Source organism: Mesoplodon densirostris, chromosome 9, assembly GCF_025265405.1.
Source record: "Mesoplodon densirostris isolate mMesDen1 chromosome 9, mMesDen1 primary haplotype, whole genome shotgun sequence".
Classification (NCBI taxonomy): domain Eukaryota; kingdom Metazoa; phylum Chordata; class Mammalia; order Artiodactyla; family Ziphiidae; genus Mesoplodon; species Mesoplodon densirostris.
This window is the reverse complement of record NC_082669.1, coordinates 24990805-25018646: the sequence shown is the minus strand read 5'-3', so window position 1 is coordinate 25018646 and position 27842 is coordinate 24990805. Positions and strand designations below refer to the sequence as shown.

The 27842-nt window shown below is 43.3% G+C and overlaps 4 protein-coding genes across 4 annotated transcripts; all 4 read right to left on the bottom strand.

Annotated features, from left to right (window-relative positions):
- Positions 1–1988: 1988 nt before the first annotated feature.
- LOC132495748 (germ cell-less protein-like 1) lies at positions 1989–3431 on the bottom strand. Its single transcript, XM_060107696.1, has one exon. The coding sequence runs from the start codon at positions 3429–3431 to the stop codon at positions 1989–1991; it is 1443 nt and encodes a 480-aa protein (XP_059963679.1).
- Positions 3432–10157: 6726 nt separating this feature from the next.
- On the bottom strand, positions 10158–11600 carry LOC132495747 (germ cell-less protein-like 1). The gene has a single exon (XM_060107695.1). The coding sequence runs from the start codon at positions 11598–11600 to the stop codon at positions 10158–10160; it is 1443 nt and encodes a 480-aa protein (XP_059963678.1).
- A 6678-nt stretch (positions 11601–18278) lies between these two features.
- LOC132495746 (germ cell-less protein-like 1) lies at positions 18279–19721 on the bottom strand. Its single transcript, XM_060107693.1, has one exon. The coding sequence runs from the start codon at positions 19719–19721 to the stop codon at positions 18279–18281; it is 1443 nt and encodes a 480-aa protein (XP_059963676.1).
- A 6678-nt stretch (positions 19722–26399) lies between these two features.
- LOC132495745 (germ cell-less protein-like 1) lies at positions 26400–27842 on the bottom strand. The gene has a single exon (XM_060107692.1). The coding sequence runs from the start codon at positions 27840–27842 to the stop codon at positions 26400–26402; it is 1443 nt and encodes a 480-aa protein (XP_059963675.1).

Below are 27842 nucleotides of genomic sequence, written 5' to 3'. Positions count from 1 at the left end.
AGTTATATAGCTTGCAAATTATCTTCCAGTGATTGGTTATTAAAAGTATATAATTAGTGGGACTTCCCTAGTGGCACAGTGGTTAAGAATCTGCCTGCCAATGCAGGGGACACGGGTTCAAGCCCTGGTCTGGGAAGATCCCACATGCCACAGAGCAACTAAGTCCATGAGCCACAACTACTGAGCCTGCACTCTAGAGCCAGCAAGCCACAACTACGGAAGCCTGCACGCCTAGAGCCCATGCTCTGCCACAAGAGAAGCCACTGCAATGAGAAGCCTGCGCACCACAACCAAGAGTAGCCCCTGCTCGCCACAACTAGACAAAAACCACATGCAGCAACAAAGACCCAACACAGCCAGAAATAATAAATAAATAAATTTATTTTTCAAAAAGTATCTAATTAGGGAAGGCCTTTGGGAATGGTGGAGCTAGGGCCTATGAAAATAGTTTCCTTCATAAAAGCCATGAGAACACTCACAAATATTGTAAATCAACTTTTTGAGAACTCTGGAAATTAACCAGAACACATAAACAACTCTTACAACTTGATGATAAAAAGACAATAACCCACTTAAAAAATGGTTAAGTGATTTGAATAGTTATTTCTCTGAAGACTACATAAAAATGGCCAATAAGTACATGAAATGATCCTCAACATTCCTAGTCATTTAGATGATTCAAATCACAACCACAATGAAATTGCAGTAAACACACCCAGTAAAATGGCTACATTTTTTTTTAAAAGACAGTAACACATATTAGTGAGGATGTGATGAAACTGGAATCTTCATACACCAGTGGTGGGAATGTAAAATGGTGCAGCCACTTGGGAAAAAAGTCTGGCAATTCCTCAGAAGCCTAAACATAAAGTTACCATATAACACAGCAATTCCATTCCTAGGTATATACACAAAAACTTTTTTTTGAAGTATAGTTGATTTATAATGTTTCAGGTGTACAGTAGAGTGATTTAGTTTTATATATATATATAACGTTTACAGTTATATATGTATAAAACTTTTTCAGATTCTTTTCCATTATAGGTTCAACTATATTGAATATAGTTCCCTGTGCTATACAGTAGGTCCTTGTTGGTTATCTAGTTTACATATAGTAGCTTACAAAAACTTGTACATGAATATTCACAGCAGCATTATTCACAATAACTAAAAAGTGAAAACAACACAAATGTCCACCAACTGATGACTGGATAAACAAAATGTGGTGTATCTCTACAGTGGAATATTATTAGCCATACAAGGAACAAAGCACAGACATATCTACAACATGAATGAACCTTGAAAAGTTATGCTAAGAGAAAGAAGGCAGACAAAAAAGGACACATATTTGTATGAGTCCATTTATATGAAATGTCCAGAGTAGGCAAATTGATAGAGACAGAAAGTAGATTAGTAGTTACCATGAGCTGGGGGAAAGGAAGATTGAGGAGTGACCTTTAATGGGTATGAGGTTTCCTTCTGAGGTGATGAAATATTCTGGAATTAGTGGTGGTGTTTGTACAACTTTGTGAATATAATAAAAACCACTCAATTGTACAGTTATTTTTTATTTTACTTTAACATTCACTTAATCAAACTAAAGGAAACACATATATTAAGAGAGTTTCACTAAGAGTAGTAGAGTAGGTAGGCTCAGAGTTTCTCTTTAAAGTCAATAGCTCTTTGTCTTCACAGAAATGATGGGCAGGGCGGGGGGTGGTGTCGATGGATCCTAAACCAGCAGGACAGGTTGCCATGTTAACAGCCCAAATGAATTCTCGAGGAGTTTGGGGGGCTTCAAAATTTGTCCTCTTCATATGCTCATGTAAACAGTCTCAAGTATTATGAGCTACAGTTCAACAAAGCCTCTGACAGAATTGGTTACCAGAGATGGGCAAGCCTGGTTGGTCCCACAGAAGGAGCTGGCATCTGGACCAAGCTGGTCGTCCCTGACCCCAGGAAAGAGCTGCTCAGTTCTCTGAGCTGCTTTACAGGGGCAAACGCCCTGGCAAACTCTCCCCTCGGTGGAGGTACAGGAAGTTACAGGCCACATATATGGGGAAAACCACGTCTTGGTTTTCCAGGTTCATTACCTCTAGCTCTCGATTCTGTCTCAGGGAAAGCATCTGGTATTCTGTGTCCTTCCTGAAAACGGCTCTCCCATCCCTGTCCAAGGAGAACAGGCGCAGGCGGAACGCGACCTTTCTCCTCCCGAGGAGACTGACCCCGAAGCTGCTGTACTTTTTCCGTGCGCTGCACCGGCAAATGATGCGCTGGTTGGCGTAGCGCAGCACCAGGTCCCAGAAGAAGTTGAAGCCTTCCCACCGCCAGCTGCACAGCTCGTCCCTGTGGAGCTGGCTCCCGCACCGCATGCTTCTCCCCTGGGGGTCGGACACGTAGACGCCCATGGGCCGGACAGTTCTGGTCTGCTCAGCCCGGAGGGGGCCAAGGCAATGCTCACTGTACAAGGGACACAACCAAGAGGGAGGGATCAGCGCATCCTGGTGGATGACGTGTGCTGACATCGGGTCGCACATTATGTAGGCAAGCCGCAGCTGCTGGAACACTGGCACGAAGGCTCTGCCCTGCTCGGTCTCCAGGAAAGGGGTGCCCTCCGAATCCCTCCTGGACCTGGCAAACCATGAGTTGGTGTCAGGCAATAGGGCACTGCGCGGGCCCCTCCATGTCGGCTGCAGCTGCAAGAACATCCACATTTTCAGCACGATGTACACGTTCATCTCCACCCCCATCACAAAGAGCCGTGAAGAGGCAACGACCTCTTTCATCAGATCCAGGCGGACTTCTCGCAATAGCCCCTCACTACACAGGGTCGTCATGTTGTCCAGCAGCCACTGAAGACACACGGTCCTGATGGTCGGGAGTCCGTAGCTTTCAGCAGAGTAGTAGTAGCTGCACACGGTCTGGGCACTGACCGTCTCCTTCATGACCTCCCCGCACCGCTGAATCGCCTGGTCCAGCTGCAGCATGCTGGCTGTGGCCAGGATGGCGACGACTCGACCGGGTGGGATGAGAATGGAGCCTCGGTACAGGGAACCGAAAGCCTCGTGCAGTGCCTCGCCATCAATGTTCTCGTCAGGCATCTGCAACTCTATAGTGTCCATGTTTGTCTCCCGCCAAGCGCCACTGAACATGCTAGCAAAGAACCCTGACTGGCACAAGTAGACCCTATGCAAGTTCCACTCCTCCCCCAGTGCGCAGATCCGCACGTCGCTCCCTTCTCCTCTCAGGAAGAGGGCCTCATAAATGGACCCTGAATGATCTTTAGCACGTTTCCGGCGGGGCTCTTTTGTGAGCGGCCCCCCTGGGCCTGTCTTCCGCTTGCGGCTCCTCTGACGGGCGGCGGGTCTGGCCTTTTCACTCTCCTTCCCTTCCTCTCTCTCTGCCGCTACTGCCTCCTCGGCCTCCTCCATCCCCGCACTGGCACCTGGCTCCTCTGGGGCACGCCCCCACCAGTGCCATGGCATCCGACTGCTTCGTGCTCCCATGGCCTATACCTCAGTGGTGCAGTGGCCAAGCTGCCTCTCCAGGCGCCCTTGCCGCGGGCACGAGCTCAGCCCAGAGTGATGCTGGGTACTATGACGTTTGCTCTAACGGTCTCTCGAGAGGACGACGCCACGCTAAGCCACACCCACTAGGCCCCACCCCGCCGGGTAAGGGCACTCCGTACCAGGGATTCCACTCTGTTTATCTTTCCCTCCTGGGATGATTGCTCTCGGGCTCCCTTCATAGGATGATGGTGGAACAGAGGCCTTTGTGTGCCAATTTTACCCATTAATTTCAAGAACACAATTCGCTCTTGCCCATCTAAAACAGTTAGTGATTATTCCTTTATGGAGAATTACATCTTGGTCCCAGCCCTGTCCTCTAGGCACCTTAATTTCCATAATTAACTTCTTATTTATTTATTTATTTTTAATTAATTTTATTTTTATATTTTTTATTAGTTCCTGCTTTACAACAAAGTGAGTCAGTTATACATATACATCTGTTCCCATATCCCTTCCCTCTAGCGTCTCCCTCCCTCCCACTCTCCCTATCCCACCTCTCCAGGAGGTCACAAAGCACCCAGCTGATCTCCCTGTGCTATGCGGCTGCTTCCCACTAGCTATCTACCTTACGTTTGGTAGTGTATGTATGTCCATGCCTCTCTCTCGCTTTGTCACAGCTTACCCTTCCTCCTCCCCATATCCTCAAGTCCCTTCTCAAGTAGATCTGTGTCTTTATTCCTGTTTTACCCCTAGGTTCTTCATGACATTTTTTCCCTTAAATTCCATATATACGTGTTAGCATACGGTATTTGTCTTTCTCTTTCTGACTTACTTCACTCTGTAGGACAGACTCTAGGTCTATCCACCTCATTACAAACAGCTCCGTTCCGTTTCTTTGTATGGCTGAGTAATATTCCATTGTATATATGTGCCACATCTTCTTTATCCATTCATCCGATGATGGACACTTAGGTTGTTTCCAGCTCCGGCCTATTGTGAATAGAGCTGCAATGAACGTTTTGGTACATGTCTCTTTTTGAATTATGGTTTTCTCAGGGTATATGCCTAGTAGTGGGATTGCTGGGTCATATGGTAGTTCTGTGTTTAGTTTTTTAAGGAACCTCCATACTGTTCTCCATCTTTAATGTTACACCATCTTCAGTGTGTGGCTCTCTTCCCCAGCTTGCAAGATGGCTGCTGGCACTCCAGCCACCATAACCACATTCCAGATTGAATATGGAGGAAAAGGAAGAGCAAATGCAGCATACCAAATGAGTCGGCTTCCCTTAAAGAGCTTCCCCAGAGGCCCCCACCCAATGACTTCCAAATATATCTCACTGGACTCAGTTATGTCATATAACTACTGTTACCTGCATGGAAGACTGGGAAATAGAGCTTTTAAACTGAGACCATTCCAAAATTAAAACAGAGTTCTATGAGTAAAGAAAAAGGAGAGAGGGGATATCCGTTGACAAAGAGCAGCCTATAACAAAAGTCCTGAGATGAATGACAAAGGAGAAGAGCCAAGTCACAAAAATATACAGACGAACATTGTCCTGTGCTGAGTTCTTCCAATGCAAATCAGAAGATTTCAACATGTTTCCAGTAAAGTCCAATAAAAACAATAGCAAGAAAGACCTATATTCCTGGATATCTTGGCAAAACGCTCTAATTCTATTTTTTAAATCCTAAAAGTATCCAAGCAATCAAACCTTAAAAAAAGATTACCTAGAAAGAATATAAATTGAGGCTATCCTCAAACTTATCCACGATCTCCAAAAGTATAGAATCACAAAATAATATCTCAAGAGTCTTGGGGCAAAAGTTATTACACAAAAATAATAGTCACAGTCCAAAAACTGTTTATAGAAGTGAGAGAAATATACCCCCCAGAAATCAAAAAACTCAGAAAATAGCCACTTAAAAACTTGCTTAAACATATGTTTTCCTTCCAAATCTATGAATAGGAAACTCATTCTGTTCATGTTTAAGAATAAATATATTCTGGATAGACCTAGATGAAGTAAGTCAGACAGCGAAAGACAAATATGATATCACTTGTATATGGAATCTACACAAGAAATTGAATTCTTGTGTTTAAAATAACATAAAAGCTCTCAATGGCCAACATTGGGTTAATTTGAGGATCAAATAGAATCACAACTGTAATTGATTATATCACACTGAGTAAATAAAAATCTACTAGGACACAGTGATTTCTCTCCTCCCAAAAGAAGAGAGAAGAAAAAAAGGGAAAGCTCTTTTTCACAGAAGAATGGCAGCTAATAAACGTGGAAAGAATTAGATCATTGGAAAGTCACAGATTTGCAGTCCCCGGTGGATAACGGATTCTGAGAAGGAAACAGTGGAGGATAAAACAACTAAGTGACAGGTTATTGGGAAACAGGAATTTGTCCCTATTATTAATTGTGAAGACCAACTGTAGCTTTTGTTGCAGACATCTGAAGATCACCAGCTTAATCAGCAAGTCATCATAACTAAAATTAAAAGACATATTACAACCACATCAAATATGATAGAGTTACTATCTATAATAATAAAGACTTCATACAAATTGGAAAAAGAAGCACCAAGACCTGGCCTGGGGAGGAGGTGTTGGTAAAATACAGGTATAGAGGATTTACAGAAACAGCCTGACTGTCCCTTTGTCCCTTCACTGGAAGTGGATAGGATGGCACCTGCCTGAGTGTCAGAACCCCAGCATCAGACACTTCATAATCTGCGGTATTTTTCCCATGAGGTACGCAGAGGGACCCAGGACCCCAGGCCACTTTCCTTTTGCCTGCTCTTCCTAGCCTGCAGCTTCCTGTCCTCGGCTGGAAGAAGTGGAAGGGCAAAGGGAAAAGACTTGTGCCAACCGAGCCTGTTATTTTTCATCCAGAAAAAACATCTTTCCCAGAAGTCACCCTCAGAGGAGTCACCCTGGTCACAACTACCTGCAGAGAGACAGCCTCCAGCACCCCTCTTTCCTTGACAAAAGAGCACAAATAAAATGGATAAATCATAGTACTTGGTACTGAATATTTGGAGATTGGCACCTCACAGACCGTTGGTATATGGCATATGCTGTTACAACTTTTCTGAAAAGCAACTCTTCAGTGCGTTTCAGGAAACCTCAATGTACCTCTAGGTTCATCAGTTCTGCTTTGGGGAATCATTTCTATGGAAATAATGTGAAATGCAACGAATGGTTTATGTACATTGATATTCAGGTTGAGAGACTGTCATTTTGAAATCCACTATTAAAACATTTACAGGGTAAAATTTTAACAACAAAGACACATAAATAAGCAAACTTAGACTCTCCCAACTCTCCCCCATTATTCCATTATCCTTGTACTTTACTCTCTGATAACAGAAGGTGGAGTTTCTGAACCTTTCTTTCTGCCATGCTATTCACTCAAATGGATCTATTGTGGTTCCTTTCAATTTCCTGATTACTAGCTCTGACTCCTTCTCACCTCTTCTCTCCACTTTAGGGAAGCTATCAGAATGTAGAGGGCAACATTACAACTGTAGGACTAAGCACAGGTCTTCTCTGGTTGATTTCTCTAGATTTTTGTCTTGAAATAATTATAGATTCATGGAAGATGCAGAGAGTACAGAGAACTTTGTGTGCTCTTTACCTACTTCCCCAATGGGAACTATCCTACAATAGCAAAACAAGGAAACTGACATTGGTACAATCTACAGAGCTTATTCAGATGTCATCAGTTTTACAATGCACTCGTGTGTGTGAAGGTCCGTGTAATTTTATCACATGTATGGATTCGTGTAACTACCACCATGATCACAATATGGAGCTGTCTCATCACCACTAAGATCCCATGTATTGTTCTTTTATAGTCACATCCATTTCCCTGTCATCCTCCCCATCCATAAAAGCTGGCAACCACTAATCTGTTCCCCACTTCTATAATTTGGTTATTTCAAAAATGTTACATAAATGACATCATACATAATGTAACACTCTGAGATTGGTTTTTCCCACTGAGCCAAATTCCCTTGAGATTCATCCACGTTGTTACATGCATTCCTTTTTATTGTTGCATAGTATTTCTGGGTATGGATGTGCCACAGTTGGTTTAGTTATCCACCTGCTGAACAACATTTGTGTTGCTTCCAGTTTTCAGCTATTACAAATAAAGTTGCTATGAACATTCACATACAGGATTTTGTGTGGACATTGGTTTTTGTTTCTCTGGGATAAATGCACGAGTGTAATTGCTGGGTCATATGATAATTAGTTTTAAAAGAAACTGACACACTCCTTTCCACATGGCTGTATTACTATAGGTTCCACCATAAACATATAGTGATCCAAACTCTCTGCATCTTCACCAGCATTTGCCGTTGTCAATATTCTATTTTATTTTAGCCATTCTGATATGTGCATATCATTATGGTTTTAATTGCTTTTTCCTTAGTGGCTAATGATATTGAACATTTTTTTCATGTTTTAATTTTCCATTATTATATCTTGTTTTGTGAAATGTCTGTTCATGACTTTTATCTATTTTCTATTGGGTTTTTAAAAAGTTACCATACAGTTTTATCCGTTTGTTAGTATTCTAGTTATGAATCCTTGGGCAGTTATATAGCTTGCAAATTATCTTCCAGTGATTGGTTATTAAAAGTATATAATTAGTGGGACTTCCCTAGTGGCACAGTGGTTAAGAATCTGCCTGCCAATGCAGGGGACACGGGTTCAAGCCCTGGTCTGGGAAGATCCCACATGCCACAGAGCAACTAAGTCCATGAGCCACAACTAATGAGCCTGCACTCTAGAGCCAGCAAGCCACAACTACTGAAGCCTGCACGCCTAGAGCCCATGCTCTGCCACAAGAGAAGCCACTGCAATGAGAAGCCCGCGCACCACAACCAAGAGTAGCCCCTGCTCGCCACAACTAGACAAAAACCACATGCAGCAACAAAGACCCAACACAGCCAGAAATAATAAATAAATAAATTTATTTTTCAAAAAGTATCTAATTAGGGAAGGCCTTTGGTTATGGTGGAGCTAAGGCCTATGAAAATATTTTCCTTCATAAAAGCCATGAGAACACTCACAAATATTCTAAATCAACTTTTTGAGAACTCTGGAAATTAACCAGAACACATAAACAACTCTTACAACTTGATGATAAAAAGACAATAACCCACTTAAAAAATGGTTAAGTGATTTGAATAGTTATTTCTCTGAAGACTACATAAAAATGGCCAATAAGTACATGAAATGATCCTCAACATTCCTAGTCATTTAGATGATTCAAATCACAACCACAATGAAATTGCAGTAAACACACCCAGTAAAATGGCTACATTTTTTTTTAAAAGACAGTAACACATATTAGTGAGGATGTGATGAAACTGGAATCTTCATACACCAGTGGTGGGAATGTAAAATGGTGCAGCCACTTGGGAAAAAAGTCTGGCAATTCCTCAGAAGCCTAAACATAAAGTTACCATATAACACAGCAATTCCATTCCTAGGTATATACACAAAAACTTTTTTTTGAAGCATAGTTGATTTATAATGTTTCAGGTGTACAGTAGAGTGATTTAGTTTTATATATATATATATATATATATATATATATATATATATATATATATAACGTTTACAGTTATATATGTATAAAACTTTTTCAGATTCTTTTCCATTATAGGTTATTACAACTATATTCAACTATATTGAATATAGTTCCCTGTGCTATACAGTAGGTCTTTGTTGGTTATCTAGTTTACATATAGTAGCTTACAAAAACTTGTACATGAATATTCACAGCAGCATTATTCACAATAACTAAAAAGTGAAAACAACACAAATGTCCACCAACTGATGACTGGATAAACAAAATGTGGTGTATCTCTACAGTGGAATATTATTAGCCATACAAGGAACAAAGCACAGACATATCTACAACATGAATGAACCTTGAAAAGTTATGCTAAGAGAAAGAAGGCAGACAAAAAAGGACACATATTTGTATGAGTCCATTTATATGAAATGTCCAGAGTAGGCAAATTGATAGAGACAGAAAGTAGATTAGTAGTTACCATGAGCTGGGGGAAAGGAAGATTGAGGAGTGACCTTTAATGGGTATGAGGTTTCCTTCTGAGGTGGTGAAATATTCTGGAATTAGTGGTGGTGTTTGTACAACTTTGTGAATATAATAAAAACCACTCAATTGTACAGTTATTTTTTATTTTACTTTAACATTCACTTAATCAAACTAAAGGAAACACATATATTAAGAGAGTTTCACTAAGAGTAGTAGAGTAGGTAGGCTCAGAGTTTCTCTTTAAAGTCAATAGCTCTTTGTCTTCACAGAAATGATGGGCAGGGCGGGGGGTGGTGTCGATGGATCCTAAACCAGCAGGACAGGTTGCCATGTTAACAGCCCAAATGAATTCTCGAGGAGTTTGGGGGGCTTCAAAATTTGTCCTCTTCATATGCTCATGTAAACAGTCTCAAGTATTATGAGCTACAGTTCAACAAAGCCTCTGACAGAATTGGTTACCAGAGATGGGCAAGCCTGGTTGGTCCCACAGAAGGAGCTGGCATCTGGACCAAGCTGGTCGTCCCTGACCCCAGGAAAGAGCTGCTCAGTTCTCTGAGCTGCTTTACAGGGGCAAACGCCCTGGCAAACTCTCCCCTCGGTGGAGGTACAGGAAGTTACAGGCCACATATATGGGGAAAACCACGTCTTGGTTTTCCAGGTTCATTACCTCTAGCTCTCGATTCTGTCTCAGGGAAAGCATCTGGTATTCTGTGTCCTTCCTGAAAACGGCTCTCCCATCCCTGTCCAAGGAGAACAGGCGCAGGCGGAACGCGACCTTTCTCCTCCCGAGGAGACTGACCCCGAAGCTGCTGTACTTTTTCCGTGCGCTGCACCGGCAAATGATGCGCTGGTTGGCGTAGCGCAGCACCAGGTCCCAGAAGAAGTTGAAGCCTTCCCACCGCCAGCTGCACAGCTCGTCCCTGTGGAGCTGGCTCCCGCACCGCATGCTTCTCCCCTGGGGGTCGGACACGTAGACGCCCATGGGCCGGACAGTTCTGGTCTGCTCAGCCCGGAGGGGGCCAAGGCAATGCTCACTGTACAAGGGACACAACCAAGAGGGAGGGATCAGCGCATCCTGGTGGATGACGTGTGCTGACATCGGGTCGCACATTATGTAGGCAAGCCGCAGCTGCTGGAACACTGGCACGAAGGCTCTGCCCTGCTCGGTCTCCAGGAAAGGGGTGCCCTCCGAATCCCTCCTGGACCTGGCAAACCATGAGTTGGTGTCAGGCAATAGGGCACTGCGCGGGCCCCTCCATGTCGGCTGCAGCTGCAAGAACATCCACATTTTCAGCACGATGTACACGTTCATCTCCACCCCCATCACAAAGAGCCGTGAAGAGGCAACGACCTCTTTCATCAGATCCAGGCGGACTTCTCGCAATAGCCCCTCACTACACAGGGTCGTCATGTTGTCCAGCAGCCACTGAAGACACACGGTCCTGATGGTCGGGAGTCCGTAGCTTTCAGCAGAGTAGTAGTAGCTGCACACGGTCTGGGCACTGACCGTCTCCTTCATGACCTCCCCGCACCGCTGAATCGCCTGGTCCAGCTGCAGCATGCTGGCTGTGGCCAGGATGGCGACGACTCGACCGGGTGGGATGAGAATGGAGCCTCGGTACAGGGAACCGAAAGCCTCGTGCAGTGCCTCGCCATCAATGTTCTCGTCAGGCATCTGCAACTCTATAGTGTCCATGTTTGTCTCCCGCCAAGCGCCACTGAACATGCTAGCAAAGAACCCTGACTGGCACAAGTAGACCCTATGCAAGTTCCACTCCTCCCCCAGTGCGCAGATCCGCACGTCGCTCCCTTCTCCTCTCAGGAAGAGGGCCTCATAAATGGACCCTGAATGATCTTTAGCACGTTTCCGGCGGGGCTCTTTTGTGAGCGGCCCCCCTGGGCCTGTCTTCCGCTTGCGGCTCCTCTGACGGGCGGCGGGTCTGGCCTTTTCACTCTCCTTCCCTTCCTCTCTCTCTGCCGCTACTGCCTCCTCGGCCTCCTCCATCCCCGCACTGGCACCTGGCTCCTCTGGGGCACGCCCCCACCAGTGCCATGGCATCCGACTGCTTCGTGCTCCCATGGCCTATACCTCAGTGGTGCAGTGGCCAAGCTGCCTCTCCAGGCGCCCTTGCCGCGGGCACGAGCTCAGCCCAGAGTGATGCTGGGTACTATGACGTTTGCTCTAACGGTCTCTCGAGAGGACGACGCCACGCTAAGCCACACCCACTAGGCCCCACCCCGCCGGGTAAGGGCACTCCGTACCAGGGATTCCACTCTGTTTATCTTTCCCTCCTGGGATGATTGCTCTCGGGCTCCCTTCATAGGATGATGGTGGAACAGAGGCCTTTGTGTGCCAATTTTACCCATTAATTTCAAGAACACAATTCGCTCTTGCCCATCTAAAACAGTTAGTGATTATTCCTTTATGGAGAATTACATCTTGGTCCCAGCCCTGTCCTCTAGGCACCTTAATTTCCATAATTAACTTCTTATTTATTTATTTATTTTTAATTAATTTTATTTTTATATTTTTTATTAGTTCCTGCTTTACAACAAAGTGAGTCAGTTATACATATACATCTGTTCCCATATCCCTTCCCTCTAGCGTCTCCCTCCCTCCCACTCTCCCTATCCCACCTCTCCAGGAGGTCACAAAGCACCCAGCTGATCTCCCTGTGCTATGCGGCTGCTTCCCACTAGCTATCTACCTTACGTTTGGTAGTGTATGTATGTCCATGCCTCTCTCTCGCTTTGTCACAGCTTACCCTTCCTCCTCCCCATATCCTCAAGTCCCTTCTCAAGTAGATCTGTGTCTTTATTCCTGTTTTACCCCTAGGTTCTTCATGACATTTTTTCCCTTAAATTCCATATATACGTGTTAGCATACGGTATTTGTCTTTCTCTTTCTGACTTACTTCACTCTGTAGGACAGACTCTAGGTCTATCCACCTCATTACAAACAGCTCCGTTCCGTTTCTTTGTATGGCTGAGTAATATTCCATTGTATATATGTGCCACATCTTCTTTATCCATTCATCCGATGATGGACACTTAGGTTGTTTCCAGCTCCGGCCTATTGTGAATAGAGCTGCAATGAACGTTTTGGTACATGTCTCTTTTTGAATTATGGTTTTCTCAGGGTATATGCCTAGTAGTGGGATTGCTGGGTCATATGGTAGTTCTGTGTTTAGTTTTTTAAGGAACCTCCATACTGTTCTCCATCTTTAATGTTACACCATCTTCAGTGTGTGGCTCTCTTCCCCAGCTTGCAAGATGGCTGCTGGCACTCCAGCCACCATAACCACATTCCAGATTGAATATGGAGGAAAAGGAAGAGCAAATGCAGCATACCAAATGAGTCGGCTTCCCTTAAAGAGCTTCCCCAGAGGCCCCCACCCAATGACTTCCAAATATATCTCACTGGACTCAGTTATGTCATATAACTACTGTTACCTGCATGGAAGACTGGGAAATAGAGCTTTTAAACTGAGACCATTCCAAAATTAAAACAGAGTTCTATGAGTAAAGAAAAAGGAGAGAGGGGATATCCGTTGACAAAGAGCAGCCTATAACAAAAGTCCTGAGATGAATGACAAAGGAGAAGAGCCAAGTCACAAAAATATACAGACGAACATTGTCCTGTGCTGAGTTCTTCCAATGCAAATCAGAAGATTTCAACATGTTTCCAGTAAAGTCCAATAAAAACAATAGCAAGAAAGACCTATATTCCTGGATATCTTGGCAAAACGCTCTAATTCTATTTTTTAAATCCTAAAAGTATCCAAGCAATCAAACCTTAAAAAAAGATTACCTAGAAAGAATATAAATTGAGGCTATCCTCAAACTTATCCACGATCTCCAAAAGTATAGAATCACAAAATAATATCTCAAGAGTCTTGGGGCAAAAGTTATTACACAAAAATAATAGTCACAGTCCAAAAACTGTTTATAGAAGTGAGAGAAATATACCCCCCAGAAATCAAAAAACTCAGAAAATAGCCACTTAAAAACTTGCTTAAACATATGTTTTCCTTCCAAATCTATGAATAGGAAACTCATTCTGTTCATGTTTAAGAATAAATATATTCTGGATAGACCTAGATGAAGTAAGTCAGACAGCGAAAGACAAATATGATATCACTTGTATATGGAATCTACACAAGAAATTGAATTCTTGTGTTTAAAATAACATAAAAGCTCTCAATGGCCAACATTGGGTTAATTTGAGGATCAAATAGAATCACAACTGTAATTGATTATATCACACTGAGTAAATAAAAATCTACTAGGACACAGTGATTTCTCTCCTCCCAAAAGAAGAGAGAAGAAAAAAAGGGAAAGCTCTTTTTCACAGAAGAATGGCAGCTAATAAACGTGGAAAGAATTAGATCATTGGAAAGTCACAGATTTGCAGTCCCCGGTGGATAACGGATTCTGAGAAGGAAACAGTGGAGGATAAAACAACTAAGTGACAGGTTATTGGGAAACAGGAATTTGTCCCTATTATTAATTGTGAAGACCAACTGTAGCTTTTGTTGCAGACATCTGAAGATCACCAGCTTAATCAGCAAGTCATCATAACTAAAATTAAAAGACATATTACAACCACATCAAATATGATAGAGTTACTATCTATAATAATAAAGACTTCATACAAATTGGAAAAAGAAGCACCAAGACCTGGCCTGGGGAGGAGGTGTTGGTAAAATACAGGTATAGAGGATTTACAGAAACAGCCTGACTGTCCCTTTGTCCCTTCACTGGAAGTGGATAGGATGGCACCTGCCTGAGTGTCAGAACCCCAGCATCAGACACTTCATAATCTGCGGTATTTTTCCCATGAGGTACGCAGAGGGACCCAGGACCCCAGGCCACTTTCCTTTTGCCTGCTCTTCCTAGCCTGCAGCTTCCTGTCCTCGGCTGGAAGAAGTGGAAGGGCAAAGGGAAAAGACTTGTGCCAACCGAGCCTGTTATTTTTCATCCAGAAAAAACATCTTTCCCAGAAGTCACCCTCAGAGGAGTCACCCTGGTCACAACTACCTGCAGAGAGACAGCCTCCAGCACCCCTCTTTCCTTGACAAAAGAGCACAAATAAAATGGATAAATCATAGTACTTGGTACTGAATATTTGGAGATTGGCACCTCACAGACCGTTGGTATATGGCATATGCTGTTACAACTTTTCTGAAAAGCAACTCTTCAGTGCGTTTCAGGAAACCTCAATGTACCTCTAGGTTCATCAGTTCTGCTTTGGGGAATCATTTCTATGGAAATAATGTGAAATGCAACGAATGGTTTATGTACATTGATATTCAGGTTGAGAGACTGTCATTTTGAAATCCACTATTAAAACATTTACAGGGTAAAATTTTAACAACAAAGACACATAAATAAGCAAACTTAGACTCTCCCAACTCTCCCCCATTATTCCATTATCCTTGTACTTTACTCTCTGATAACAGAAGGTGGAGTTTCTGAACCTTTCTTTCTGCCATGCTATTCACTCAAATGGATCTATTGTGGTTCCTTTCAATTTCCTGATTACTAGCTCTGACTCCTTCTCACCTCTTCTCTCCACTTTAGGGAAGCTATCAGAATGTAGAGGGCAACATTACAACTGTAGGACTAAGCACAGGTCTTCTCTGGTTGATTTCTCTAGATTTTTGTCTTGAAATAATTATAGATTCATGGAAGATGCAGAGAGTACAGAGAACTTTGTGTGCTCTTTACCTACTTCCCCAATGGGAACTATCCTACAATAGCAAAACAAGGAAACTGACATTGGTACAATCTACAGAGCTTATTCAGATGTCATCAGTTTTACAATGCACTCGTGTGTGTGAAGGTCCGTGTAATTTTATCACATGTATGGATTCGTGTAACTACCACCATGATCACAATATGGAGCTGTCTCATCACCACTAAGATCCCATGTATTGTTCTTTTATAGTCACATCCATTTCCCTGTCATCCTCCCCATCCATAAAAGCTGGCAACCACTAATCTGTTCCCCACTTCTATAATTTTGTTATTTCAAAAATGTTACATAAATGACATCATACATAATGTAACACTCTGAGATTGGTTTTTCCCACTGAGCCAAATTCCCTTGAGATTCATCCACGTTGTTACATGCATTCCTTTTTATTGTTGCATAGTATTTCTGGGTATGGATGTGCCACAGTTGGTTTAGTTATCCACCTGCTGAACAACATTTGTGTTGCTTCCAGTTTTCAGCTATTACAAATAAAGTTGCTATGAACATTCACATACAGGATTTTGTGTGGACATTGGTTTTTGTTTCTCTGGGATAAATGCACGAGTGTAATTGCTGGGTCATATGATAATTAGTTTTAAAAGAAACTGACACACTCCTTTCCACATGGCTGTATTACTATAGGTTCCACCATAAACATATAGTGATCCAAACTCTCTGCATCTTCACCAGCATTTGCCGTTGTCAATATTCTATTTTATTTTAGCCATTCTGATATGTGCATATCATTATGGTTTTAATTGCTTTTTCCTTAGTGGCTAATGATATTGAACATTTTTTTCATGTTTTAATTTTCCATTATTATATCTTGTTTTGTGAAATGTCTGTTCATGACTTTTATCTATTTTCTATTGGGTTTTTAAAAAGTTACCATACAGTTTTATCCGTTTGTTAGTATTCTAGTTATGAATCCTTGGGCAGTTATATAGCTTGCAAATTATCTTCCAGTGATTGGTTATTAAAAGTATATAATTAGTGGGACTTCCCTAGTGGCACAGTGGTTAAGAATCTGCCTGCCAATGCAGGGGACACGGGTTCAAGCCCTGGTCTGGGAAGATCCCACATGCCACAGAGCAACTAAGTCCATGAGCCACAACTAATGAGCCTGCACTCTAGAGCCAGCAAGCCACAACTACTGAAGCCTGCACGCCTAGAGCCCATGCTCTGCCACAAGAGAAGCCACTGCAATGAGAAGCCCGCGCACCACAACCAAGAGTAGCCCCTGCTCGCCACAACTAGACAAAAACCACATGCAGCAACAAAGACCCAACACAGCCAGAAATAATAAATAAATAAATTTATTTTTCAAAAAGTATCTAATTAGGGAAGGCCTTTGGTTATGGTGGAGCTAAGGCCTATGAAAATATTTTCCTTCATAAAAGCCATGAGAACACTCACAAATATTCTAAATCAACTTTTTGAGAACTCTGGAAATTAACCAGAACACATAAACAACTCTTACAACTTGATGATAAAAAGACAATAACCCACTTAAAAAATGGTTAAGTGATTTGAATAGTTATTTCTCTGAAGACTACATAAAAATGGCCAATAAGTACATGAAATGATCCTCAACATTCCTAGTCATTTAGATGATTCAAATCACAACCACAATGAAATTGCAGTAAACACACCCAGTAAAATGGCTACATTTTTTTTTAAAAGACAGTAACACATATTAGTGAGGATGTGATGAAACTGGAATCTTCATACACCAGTGGTGGGAATGTAAAATGGTGCAGCCACTTGGGAAAAAAGTCTGGCAATTCCTCAGAAGCCTAAACATAAAGTTACCATATAACACAGCAATTCCATTCCTAGGTATATACACAAAAACTTTTTTTTGAAGCATAGTTGATTTATAATGTTTCAGGTGTACAGTAGAGTGATTTAGTTTTATATATATATATAACGTTTACAGTTATATATGTATAAAACTTTTTCAGATTCTTTTCCATTATAGGTTCAACTATATTGAATATAGTTCCCTGTGCTATACAGTAGGTCCTTGTTGGTTATCTAGTTTACATATAGTAGCTTACAAAAACTTGTACATGAATATTCACAGCAGCATTATTCACAATAACTAAAAAGTGAAAACAACACAAATGTCCACCAACTGATGACTGGATAAACAAAATGTGGTGTATCTCTACAGTGGAATATTATTAGCCATACAAGGAACAAAGCACAGACATATCTACAACATGAATGAACCTTGAAAAGTTATGCTAAGAGAAAGAAGGCAGACAAAAAAGGACACATATTTGTATGAGTCCATTTATATGAAATGTCCAGAGTAGGCAAATTGATAGAGACAGAAAGTAGATTAGTAGTTACCATGAGCTGGGGGAAAGGAAGATTGAGGAGTGACCTTTAATGGGTATGAGGTTTCCTTCTGAGGTGATGAAATATTCTGGAATTAGTGGTGGTGTTTGTACAACTTTGTGAATATAATAAAAACCACTCAATTGTACAGTTATTTTTTATTTTACTTTAACATTCACTTAATCAAACTAAAGGAAACACATATATTAAGAGAGTTTCACTAAGAGTAGTAGAGTAGGTAGGCTCAGAGTTTCTCTTTAAAGTCAATAGCTCTTTGTCTTCACAGAAATGATGGGCAGGGCGGGGGGTGGTGTCGATGGATCCTAAACCAGCAGGACAGGTTGCCATGTTAACAGCCCAAATGAATTCTCGAGGAGTTTGGGGGGCTTCAAAATTTGTCCTCTTCATATGCTCATGTAAACAGTCTCAAGTATTATGAGCTACAGTTCAACAAAGCCTCTGACAGAATTGGTTACCAGAGATGGGCAAGCCTGGTTGGTCCCACAGAAGGAGCTGGCATCTGGACCAAGCTGGTCGTCCCTGACCCCAGGAAAGAGCTGCTCAGTTCTCTGAGCTGCTTTACAGGGGCAAACGCCCTGGCAAACTCTCCCCTCGGTGGAGGTACAGGAAGTTACAGGCCACATATATGGGGAAAACCACGTCTTGGTTTTCCAGGTTCATTACCTCTAGCTCTCGATTCTGTCTCAGGGAAAGCATCTGGTATTCTGTGTCCTTCCTGAAAACGGCTCTCCCATCCCTGTCCAAGGAGAACAGGCGCAGGCGGAACGCGACCTTTCTCCTCCCGAGGAGACTGACCCCGAAGCTGCTGTACTTTTTCCGTGCGCTGCACCGGCAAATGATGCGCTGGTTGGCGTAGCGCAGCACCAGGTCCCAGAAGAAGTTGAAGCCTTCCCACCGCCAGCTGCACAGCTCGTCCCTGTGGAGCTGGCTCCCGCACCGCATGCTTCTCCCCTGGGGGTCGGACACGTAGACGCCCATGGGCCGGACAGTTCTGGTCTGCTCAGCCCGGAGGGGGCCAAGGCAATGCTCACTGTACAAGGGACACAACCAAGAGGGAGGGATCAGTGCATCCTGGTGGATGACGTGTGCTGACATCGGGTCGCACATTATGTAGGCAAGCCGCAGCTGCTGGAACACTGGCACGAAGGCTCTGCCCTGCTCGGTCTCCAGGAAAGGGGTGCCCTCCGAATCCCTCCTGGACCTGGCAAACCATGAGTTGGTGTCAGGCAATAGGGCACTGCGCGGGCCCCTCCATGTCGGCTGCAGCTGCAAGAACATCCACATTTTCAGCACGATGTACACGTTCATCTCCACCCCCATCACAAAGAGCCGTGAAGAGGCAACGACCTCTTTCATCAGATCCAGGCGGACTTCTCGCAATAGCCCCTCACTACACAGGGTCGTCATGTTGTCCAGCAGCCACTGAAGACACACGGTCCTGATGGTCGGGAGTCCGTAGCTTTCAGCAGAGTAGTAGTAGCTGCACACGGTCTGGGCACTGACCGTCTCCTTCATGACCTCCCCGCACCGCTGAATCGCCTGGTCCAGCTGCAGCATGCTGGCTGTGGCCAGGATGGCGACGACTCGACCGGGTGGGATGAGAATGGAGCCTCGGTACAGGGAACCGAAAGCCTCGTGCAGTGCCTCGCCATCAATGTTCTCGTCAGGCATCTGCAACTCTATAGTGTCCATGTTTGTCTCCCGCCAAGCGCCACTGAACATGCTAGCAAAGAACCCTGACTGGCACAAGTAGACCCTATGCAAGTTCCACTCCTCCCCCAGTGCGCAGATCCGCACGTCGCTCCCTTCTCCTCTCAGGAAGAGGGCCTCATAAATGGACCCTGAATGATCTTTAGCACGTTTCCGGCGGGGCTCTTTTGTGAGCGGCCCCCCTGGGCCTGTCTTCCGCTTGCGGCTCCTCTGACGGGCGGCGGGTCTGGCCTTTTCACTCTCCTTCCCTTCCTCTCTCTCTGCCGCTACTGCCTCCTCGGCCTCCTCCATCCCCGCACTGGCACCTGGCTCCTCTGGGGCACGCCCCCACCAGTGCCATGGCATCCGACTGCTTCGTGCTCCCATGGCCTATACCTCAGTGGTGCAGTGGCCAAGCTGCCTCTCCAGGCGCCCTTGCCGCGGGCACGAGCTCAGCCCAGAGTGATGCTGGGTACTATGACGTTTGCTCTAACGGTCTCTCGAGAGGACGACGCCACGCTAAGCCACACCCACTAGGCCCCACCCCGCCGGGTAAGGGCACTCCGTACCAGGGATTCCACTCTGTTTATCTTTCCCTCCTGGGATGATTGCTCTCGGGCTCCCTTCATAGGATGATGGTGGAACAGAGGCCTTTGTGTGCCAATTTTACCCATTAATTTCAAGAACACAATTCGCTCTTGCCCATCTAAAACAGTTAGTGATTATTCCTTTATGGAGAATTACATCTTGGTCCCAGCCCTGTCCTCTAGGCACCTTAATTTCCATAATTAACTTCTTATTTATTTATTTATTTTTAATTAATTTTATTTTTATATTTTTTATTAGTTCCTGCTTTACAACAAAGTGAGTCAGTTATACATATACATCTGTTCCCATATCCCTTCCCTCTAGCGTCTCCCTCCCTCCCACTCTCCCTATCCCACCTCTCCAGGAGGTCACAAAGCACCCAGCTGATCTCCCTGTGCTATGCGGCTGCTTCCCACTAGCTATCTACCTTACGTTTGGTAGTGTATGTATGTCCATGCCTCTCTCTCGCTTTGTCACAGCTTACCCTTCCTCCTCCCCATATCCTCAAGTCCCTTCTCAAGTAGATCTGTGTCTTTATTCCTGTTTTACCCCTAGGTTCTTCATGACATTTTTTCCCTTAAATTCCATATATACGTGTTAGCATACGGTATTTGTCTTTCTCTTTCTGACTTACTTCACTCTGTAGGACAGACTCTAGGTCTATCCACCTCATTACAAACAGCTCCGTTCCGTTTCTTTGTATGGCTGAGTAATATTCCATTGTATATATGTGCCACATCTTCTTTATCCATTCATCCGATGATGGACACTTAGGTTGTTTCCAGCTCCGGCCTATTGTGAATAGAGCTGCAATGAACGTTTTGGTACATGTCTCTTTTTGAATTATGGTTTTCTCAGGGTATATGCCTAGTAGTGGGATTGCTGGGTCATATGGTAGTTCTGTGTTTAGTTTTTTAAGGAACCTCCATACTGTTCTCCATCTTTAATGTTACACCATCTTCAGTGTGTGGCTCTCTTCCCCAGCTTGCAAGATGGCTGCTGGCACTCCAGCCACCATAACCACATTCCAGATTGAATATGGAGGAAAAGGAAGAGCAAATGCAGCATACCAAATGAGTCGGCTTCCCTTAAAGAGCTTCCCCAGAGGCCCCCACCCAATGACTTCCAAATATATCTCACTGGACTCAGTTATGTCATATAACTACTGTTACCTGCATGGAAGACTGGGAAATAGAGCTTTTAAACTGAGACCATTCCAAAATTAAAACAGAGTTCTATGAGTAAAGAAAAAGGAGAGAGGGGATATCCGTTGACAAAGAGCAGCCTATAACAAAAGTCCTGAGATGAATGACAAAGGAGAAGAGCCAAGTCACAAAAATATACAGACGAACATTGTCCTGTGCTGAGTTCTTCCAATGCAAATCAGAAGATTTCAACATGTTTCCAGTAAAGTCCAATAAAAACAATAGCAAGAAAGACCTATATTCCTGGATATCTTGGCAAAACGCTCTAATTCTATTTTTTAAATCCTAAAAGTATCCAAGCAATCAAACCTTAAAAAAAGATTACCTAGAAAGAATATAAATTGAGGCTATCCTCAAACTTATCCACGATCTCCAAAAGTATAGAATCACAAAATAATATCTCAAGAGTCTTGGGGCAAAAGTTATTACACAAAAATAATAGTCACAGTCCAAAAACTGTTTATAGAAGTGAGAGAAATATACCCCCCAGAAATCAAAAAACTCAGAAAATAGCCACTTAAAAACTTGCTTAAACATATGTTTTCCTTCCAAATCTATGAATAGGAAACTCATTCTGTTCATGTTTAAGAATAAATATATTCTGGATAGACCTAGATGAAGTAAGTCAGACAGCGAAAGACAAATATGATATCACTTGTATATGGAATCTACACAAGAAATTGAATTCTTGTGTTTAAAATAACATAAAAGCTCTCAATGGCCAACATTGGGTTAATTTGAGGATCAAATAGAATCACAACTGTAATTGATTATATCACACTGAGTAAATAAAAATCTACTAGGACACAGTGATTTCTCTCCTCCCAAAAGAAGAGAGAAGAAAAAAAGGGAAAGCTCTTTTTCACAGAAGAATGGCAGCTAATAAACGTGGAAAGAATTAGATCATTGGAAAGTCACAGATTTGCAGTCCCCGGTGGATAACGGATTCTGAGAAGGAAACAGTGGAGGATAAAACAACTAAGTGACAGGTTATTGGGAAACAGGAATTTGTCCCTATTATTAATTGTGAAGACCAACTGTAGCTTTTGTTGCAGACATCTGAAGATCACCAGCTTAATCAGCAAGTCATCATAACTAAAATTAAAAGACATATTACAACCACATCAAATATGATAGAGTTACTATCTATAATAATAAAGACTTCATACAAATTGGAAAAAGAAGCACCAAGACCTGGCCTGGGGAGGAGGTGTTGGTAAAATACAGGTATAGAGGATTTACAGAAACAGCCTGACTGTCCCTTTGTCCCTTCACTGGAAGTGGATAGGATGGCACCTGCCTGAGTGTCAGAACCCCAGCATCAGACACTTCATAATCTGCGGTATTTTTCCCATGAGGTACGCAGAGGGACCCAGGACCCCAGGCCACTTTCCTTTTGCCTGCTCTTCCTAGCCTGCAGCTTCCTGTCCTCGGCTGGAAGAAGTGGAAGGGCAAAGGGAAAAGACTTGTGCCAACCGAGCCTGTTATTTTTCATCCAGAAAAAACATCTTTCCCAGAAGTCACCCTCAGAGGAGTCACCCTGGTCACAACTACCTGCAGAGAGACAGCCTCCAGCACCCCTCTTTCCTTGACAAAAGAGCACAAATAAAATGGATAAATCATAGTACTTGGTACTGAATATTTGGAGATTGGCACCTCACAGACCGTTGGTATATGGCATATGCTGTTACAACTTTTCTGAAAAGCAACTCTTCAGTGCGTTTCAGGAAACCTCAATGTACCTCTAGGTTCATCAGTTCTGCTTTGGGGAATCATTTCTATGGAAATAATGTGAAATGCAACGAATGGTTTATGTACATTGATATTCAGGTTGAGAGACTGTCATTTTGAAATCCACTATTAAAACATTTACAGGGTAAAATTTTAACAACAAAGACACATAAATAAGCAAACTTAGACTCTCCCAACTCTCCCTCATTATTCCATTATCCTTGTACTTTACTCTCTGATAACAGAAGGTGGAGTTTCTGAACCTTTCTTTCTGCCATGCTATTCACTCAAATGGATCTATTGTGGTTCCTTTCAATTTCCTGATTACTAGCTCTGACTCCTTCTCACCTCTTCTCTCCACTTTAGGGAAGCTATCAGAATGTAGAGGGCAACATTACAACTGTAGGACTAAGCACAGGTCTTCTCTGGTTGATTTCTCTAGATTTTTGTCTTGAAATAATTATAGATTCATGGAAGATGCAGAGAGTACAGAGAACTTTGTGTGCTCTTTACCTACTTCCCCAATGGGAACTATCCTACAATAGCAAAACAAGGAAACTGACATTGGTACAATCTACAGAGCTTATTCAGATGTCATCAGTTTTACAATGCACTCGTGTGTGTGAAGGTCCGTGTAATTTTATCACATGTATGGATTCGTGTAACTACCACCATGATCACAATATGGAGCTGTCTCATCACCACTAAGATCCCATGTATTGTTCTTTTATAGTCACATCCATTTCCCTGTCATCCTCCCCATCCATAAAAGCTGGCAACCACTAATCTGTTCCCCACTTCTATAATTTGGTTATTTCAAAAATGTTACATAAATGACATCATACATAATGTAACACTCTGAGATTGGTTTTTCCCACTGAGCCAAATTCCCTTGAGATTCATCCACGTTGTTACATGCATTCCTTTTTATTGTTGCATAGTATTTCTGGGTATGGATGTGCCACAGTTGGTTTAGTTATCCACCTGCTGAACAACATTTGTGTTGCTTCCAGTTTTCAGCTATTACAAATAAAGTTGCTATGAACATTCACATACAGGATTTTGTGTGGACATTGGTTTTTGTTTCTCTGGGATAAATGCACGAGTGTAATTGCTGGGTCATATGATAATTAGTTTTAAAAGAAACTGACACACTCCTTTCCACATGGCTGTATTACTATAGGTTCCACCATAAACATATAGTGATCCAAACTCTCTGCATCTTCACCAGCATTTGCCGTTGTCAATATTCTATTTTATTTTAGCCATTCTGATATGTGCATATCATTATGGTTTTAATTGCTTTTTCCTTAGTGGCTAATGATATTGAACATTTTTTTCATGTTTTAATTTTCCATTATTATATCTTGTTTTGTGAAATGTCTGTTCATGACTTTTATCTATTTTCTATTGGGTTTTTAAAAAGTTACCATACAGTTTTATCCGTTTGTTAGTATTCTAGTTATGAATCCTTGGGCAGTTATATAGCTTGCAAATTATCTTCCAGTGATTGGTTATTAAAAGTATATAATTAGTGGGACTTCCCTAGTGACACAGTGGTTAAGAATCTGCCTGCCAATGCAGGGGACACGGGTTCAAGCCCTGGTCTGGGAAGATCCCACATGCCACAGAGCAACTAAGTCCATGAGCCACAACTACTGAGCCTGCACTCTAGAGCCAGCAAGCCACAACTACGGAAGCCTGCACGCCTAGAGCCCATGCTCTGCCACAAGAGAAGCGACTGCAATGAGAAGCCTGCGCACCACAACCAAGAGTAGCCCCTGCTCGCCACAACTAGACAAAAACCACATGCAGCAACAAAGACCCAACACAGCCAGAAATAATAAATAAATAAATTTATTTTTCAAAAAGTATCTAATTAGGGAAGGCCTTTGGGAATGGTGGAGCTAGGGCCTATGAAAATAGTTTCCTTCATAAAAGCCATGAGAACACTCACAAATATTCTAAATCAACTTTTTGAGAACTCTGGAAATTAACCAGAACACATAAACAACTCTTACAACTTGATGATAAAAAGACAATAACCCACTTAAAAAATGGTTAAGTGATTTGAATAGTTATTTCTCTGAAGACTACATAAAAATGGCCAATAAGTACATGAAATGATCCTCAACATTCCTAGTCATTTAGATGATTCAAATCACAACCACAATGAAATTGCAGTAAACACACCCAGTAAAATGGCTACATTTTTTTTTAAAAGACAGTAACACATATTAGTGAGGATGTGATGAAACTGGAATCTTCATACACCAGTGGTGGGAATGTAAAATGGTGCAGCCACTTGGGAAAAAAGTCTGGCAATTCCTCAGAAGCCTAAACATAAAGTTACCATATAACACAGCAATTCCATTCCTAGGTATATACACAAAAACTTTTTTTTGAAGTATAGTTGATTTATAATATTTCAGGTGTACAGTAGAGTGATTTAGTTTTATATATATATATAACGTTTACAGTTATATATGTATAAAACTTTTTCAGATTCTTTTCCATTATAGGTTCAACTATATTGAATATAGTTCCCTGTGCTATACAGTAGGTCCTTGTTGGTTATCTAGTTTACATATAGTAGCTTACAAAAACTTGTACATGAATATTCACAGCAGCATTATTCACAATAACTAAAAAGTGAAAACAACACAAATGTCCACCAACTGATGACTGGATAAACAAAATGTGGTGTATCTCTACAGTGGAATATTATTAGCCATACAAGGAACAAAGCACAGACATATCTACAACATGAATGAACCTTGAAAAGTTATGCTAAGAGAAAGAAGGCAGACAAAAAAGGACACATATTTGTATGAGTCCATTTATATGAAATGTCCAGAGTAGGCAAATTGATAGAGACAGAAAGTAGATTAGTAGTTACCATGAGCTGGGGGAAAGGAAGATTGAGGAGTGACCTTTAATGGGTATGAGGTTTCCTTCTGAGGTGATGAAATATTCTGGAATTAGTGGTGGTGTTTGTACAACTTTGTGAATATAATAAAAACCACTCAATTGTACAGTTATTTTTTATTTTACTTTAACATTCACTTAATCAAACTAAAGGAAACACATATATTAAGAGAGTTTCACTAAGAGTAGTAGAGTAGGTAGGCTCAGAGTTTCTCTTTAAAGTCAATAGCTCTTTGTCTTCACAGAAATGATGGGCAGGGCGGGGGGTGGTGTCGATGGATCCTAAACCAGCAGGACAGGTTGCCATGTTAACAGCCCAAATGAATTCTCGAGGAGTTTGGGGGGCTTCAAAATTTGTCCTCTTCATATGCTCATGTAAACAGTCTCAAGTATTATGAGCTACAGTTCAACAAAGCCTCTGACAGAATTGGTTACCAGAGATGGGCAAGCCTGGTTGGTCCCACAGAAGGAGCTGGCATCTGGACCAAGCTGGTCGTCCCTGACCCCAGGAAAGAGCTGCTCAGTTCTCTGAGCTGCTTTACAGGGGCAAACGCCCTGGCAAACTCTCCCCTCGGTGGAGGTACAGGAAGTTACAGGCCACATATATGGGGAAAACCACGTCTTGGTTTTCCAGGTTCATTACCTCTAGCTCTCGATTCTGTCTCAGGGAAAGCATCTGGTATTCTGTGTCCTTCCTGAAAACGGCTCTCCCATCCCTGTCCAAGGAGAACAGGCGCAGGCGGAACGCGACCTTTCTCCTCCCGAGGAGACTGACCCCGAAGCTGCTGTACTTTTTCCGTGCGCTGCACCGGCAAATGATGCGCTGGTTGGCGTAGCGCAGCACCAGGTCCCAGAAGAAGTTGAAGCCTTCCCACCGCCAGCTGCACAGCTCGTCCCTGTGGAGCTGGCTCCCGCACCGCATGCTTCTCCCCTGGGGGTCGGACACGTAGACGCCCATGGGCCGGACAGTTCTGGTCTGCTCAGCCCGGAGGGGGCCAAGGCAATGCTCACTGTACAAGGGACACAACCAAGAGGGAGGGATCAGCGCATCCTGGTGGATGACGTGTGCTGACATCGGGTCGCACATTATGTAGGCAAGCCGCAGCTGCTGGAACACTGGCACGAAGGCTCTGCCCTGCTCGGTCTCCAGGAAAGGGGTGCCCTCCGAATCCCTCCTGGACCTGGCAAACCATGAGTTGGTGTCAGGCAATAGGGCACTGCGCGGGCCCCTCCATGTCGGCTGCAGCTGCAAGAACATCCACATTTTCAGCACGATGTACACGTTCATCTCCACCCCCATCACAAAGAGCCGTGAAGAGGCAACGACCTCTTTCATCAGATCCAGGCGGACTTCTCGCAATAGCCCCTCACTACACAGGGTCGTCATGTTGTCCAGCAGCCACTGAAGACACACGGTCCTGATGGTCGGGAGTCCGTAGCTTTCAGCAGAGTAGTAGTAGCTGCACACGGTCTGGGCACTGACCGTCTCCTTCATGACCTCCCCGCACCGCTGAATCGCCTGGTCCAGCTGCAGCATGCTGGCTGTGGCCAGGATGGCGACGACTCGACCGGGTGGGATGAGAATGGAGCCTCGGTACAGGGAACCGAAAGCCTCGTGCAGTGCCTCGCCATCAATGTTCTCGTCAGGCATCTGCAACTCTATAGTGTCCATGTTTGTCTCCCGCCAAGCGCCACTGAACATGCTAGCAAAGAACCCTGACTGGCACAAGTAGACCCTATGCAAGTTCCACTCCTCCCCCAGTGCGCAGATCCGCACGTCGCTCCCTTCTCCTCTCAGGAAGAGGGCCTCATAAATGGACCCTGAATGATCTTTAGCACGTTTCCGGCGGGGCTCTTTTGTGAGCGGCCCCCCTGGGCCTGTCTTCCGCTTGCGGCTCCTCTGACGGGCGGCGGGTCTGGCCTTTTCACTCTCCTTCCCTTCCTCTCTCTCTGCCGCTACTGCCTCCTCGGCCTCCTCCAT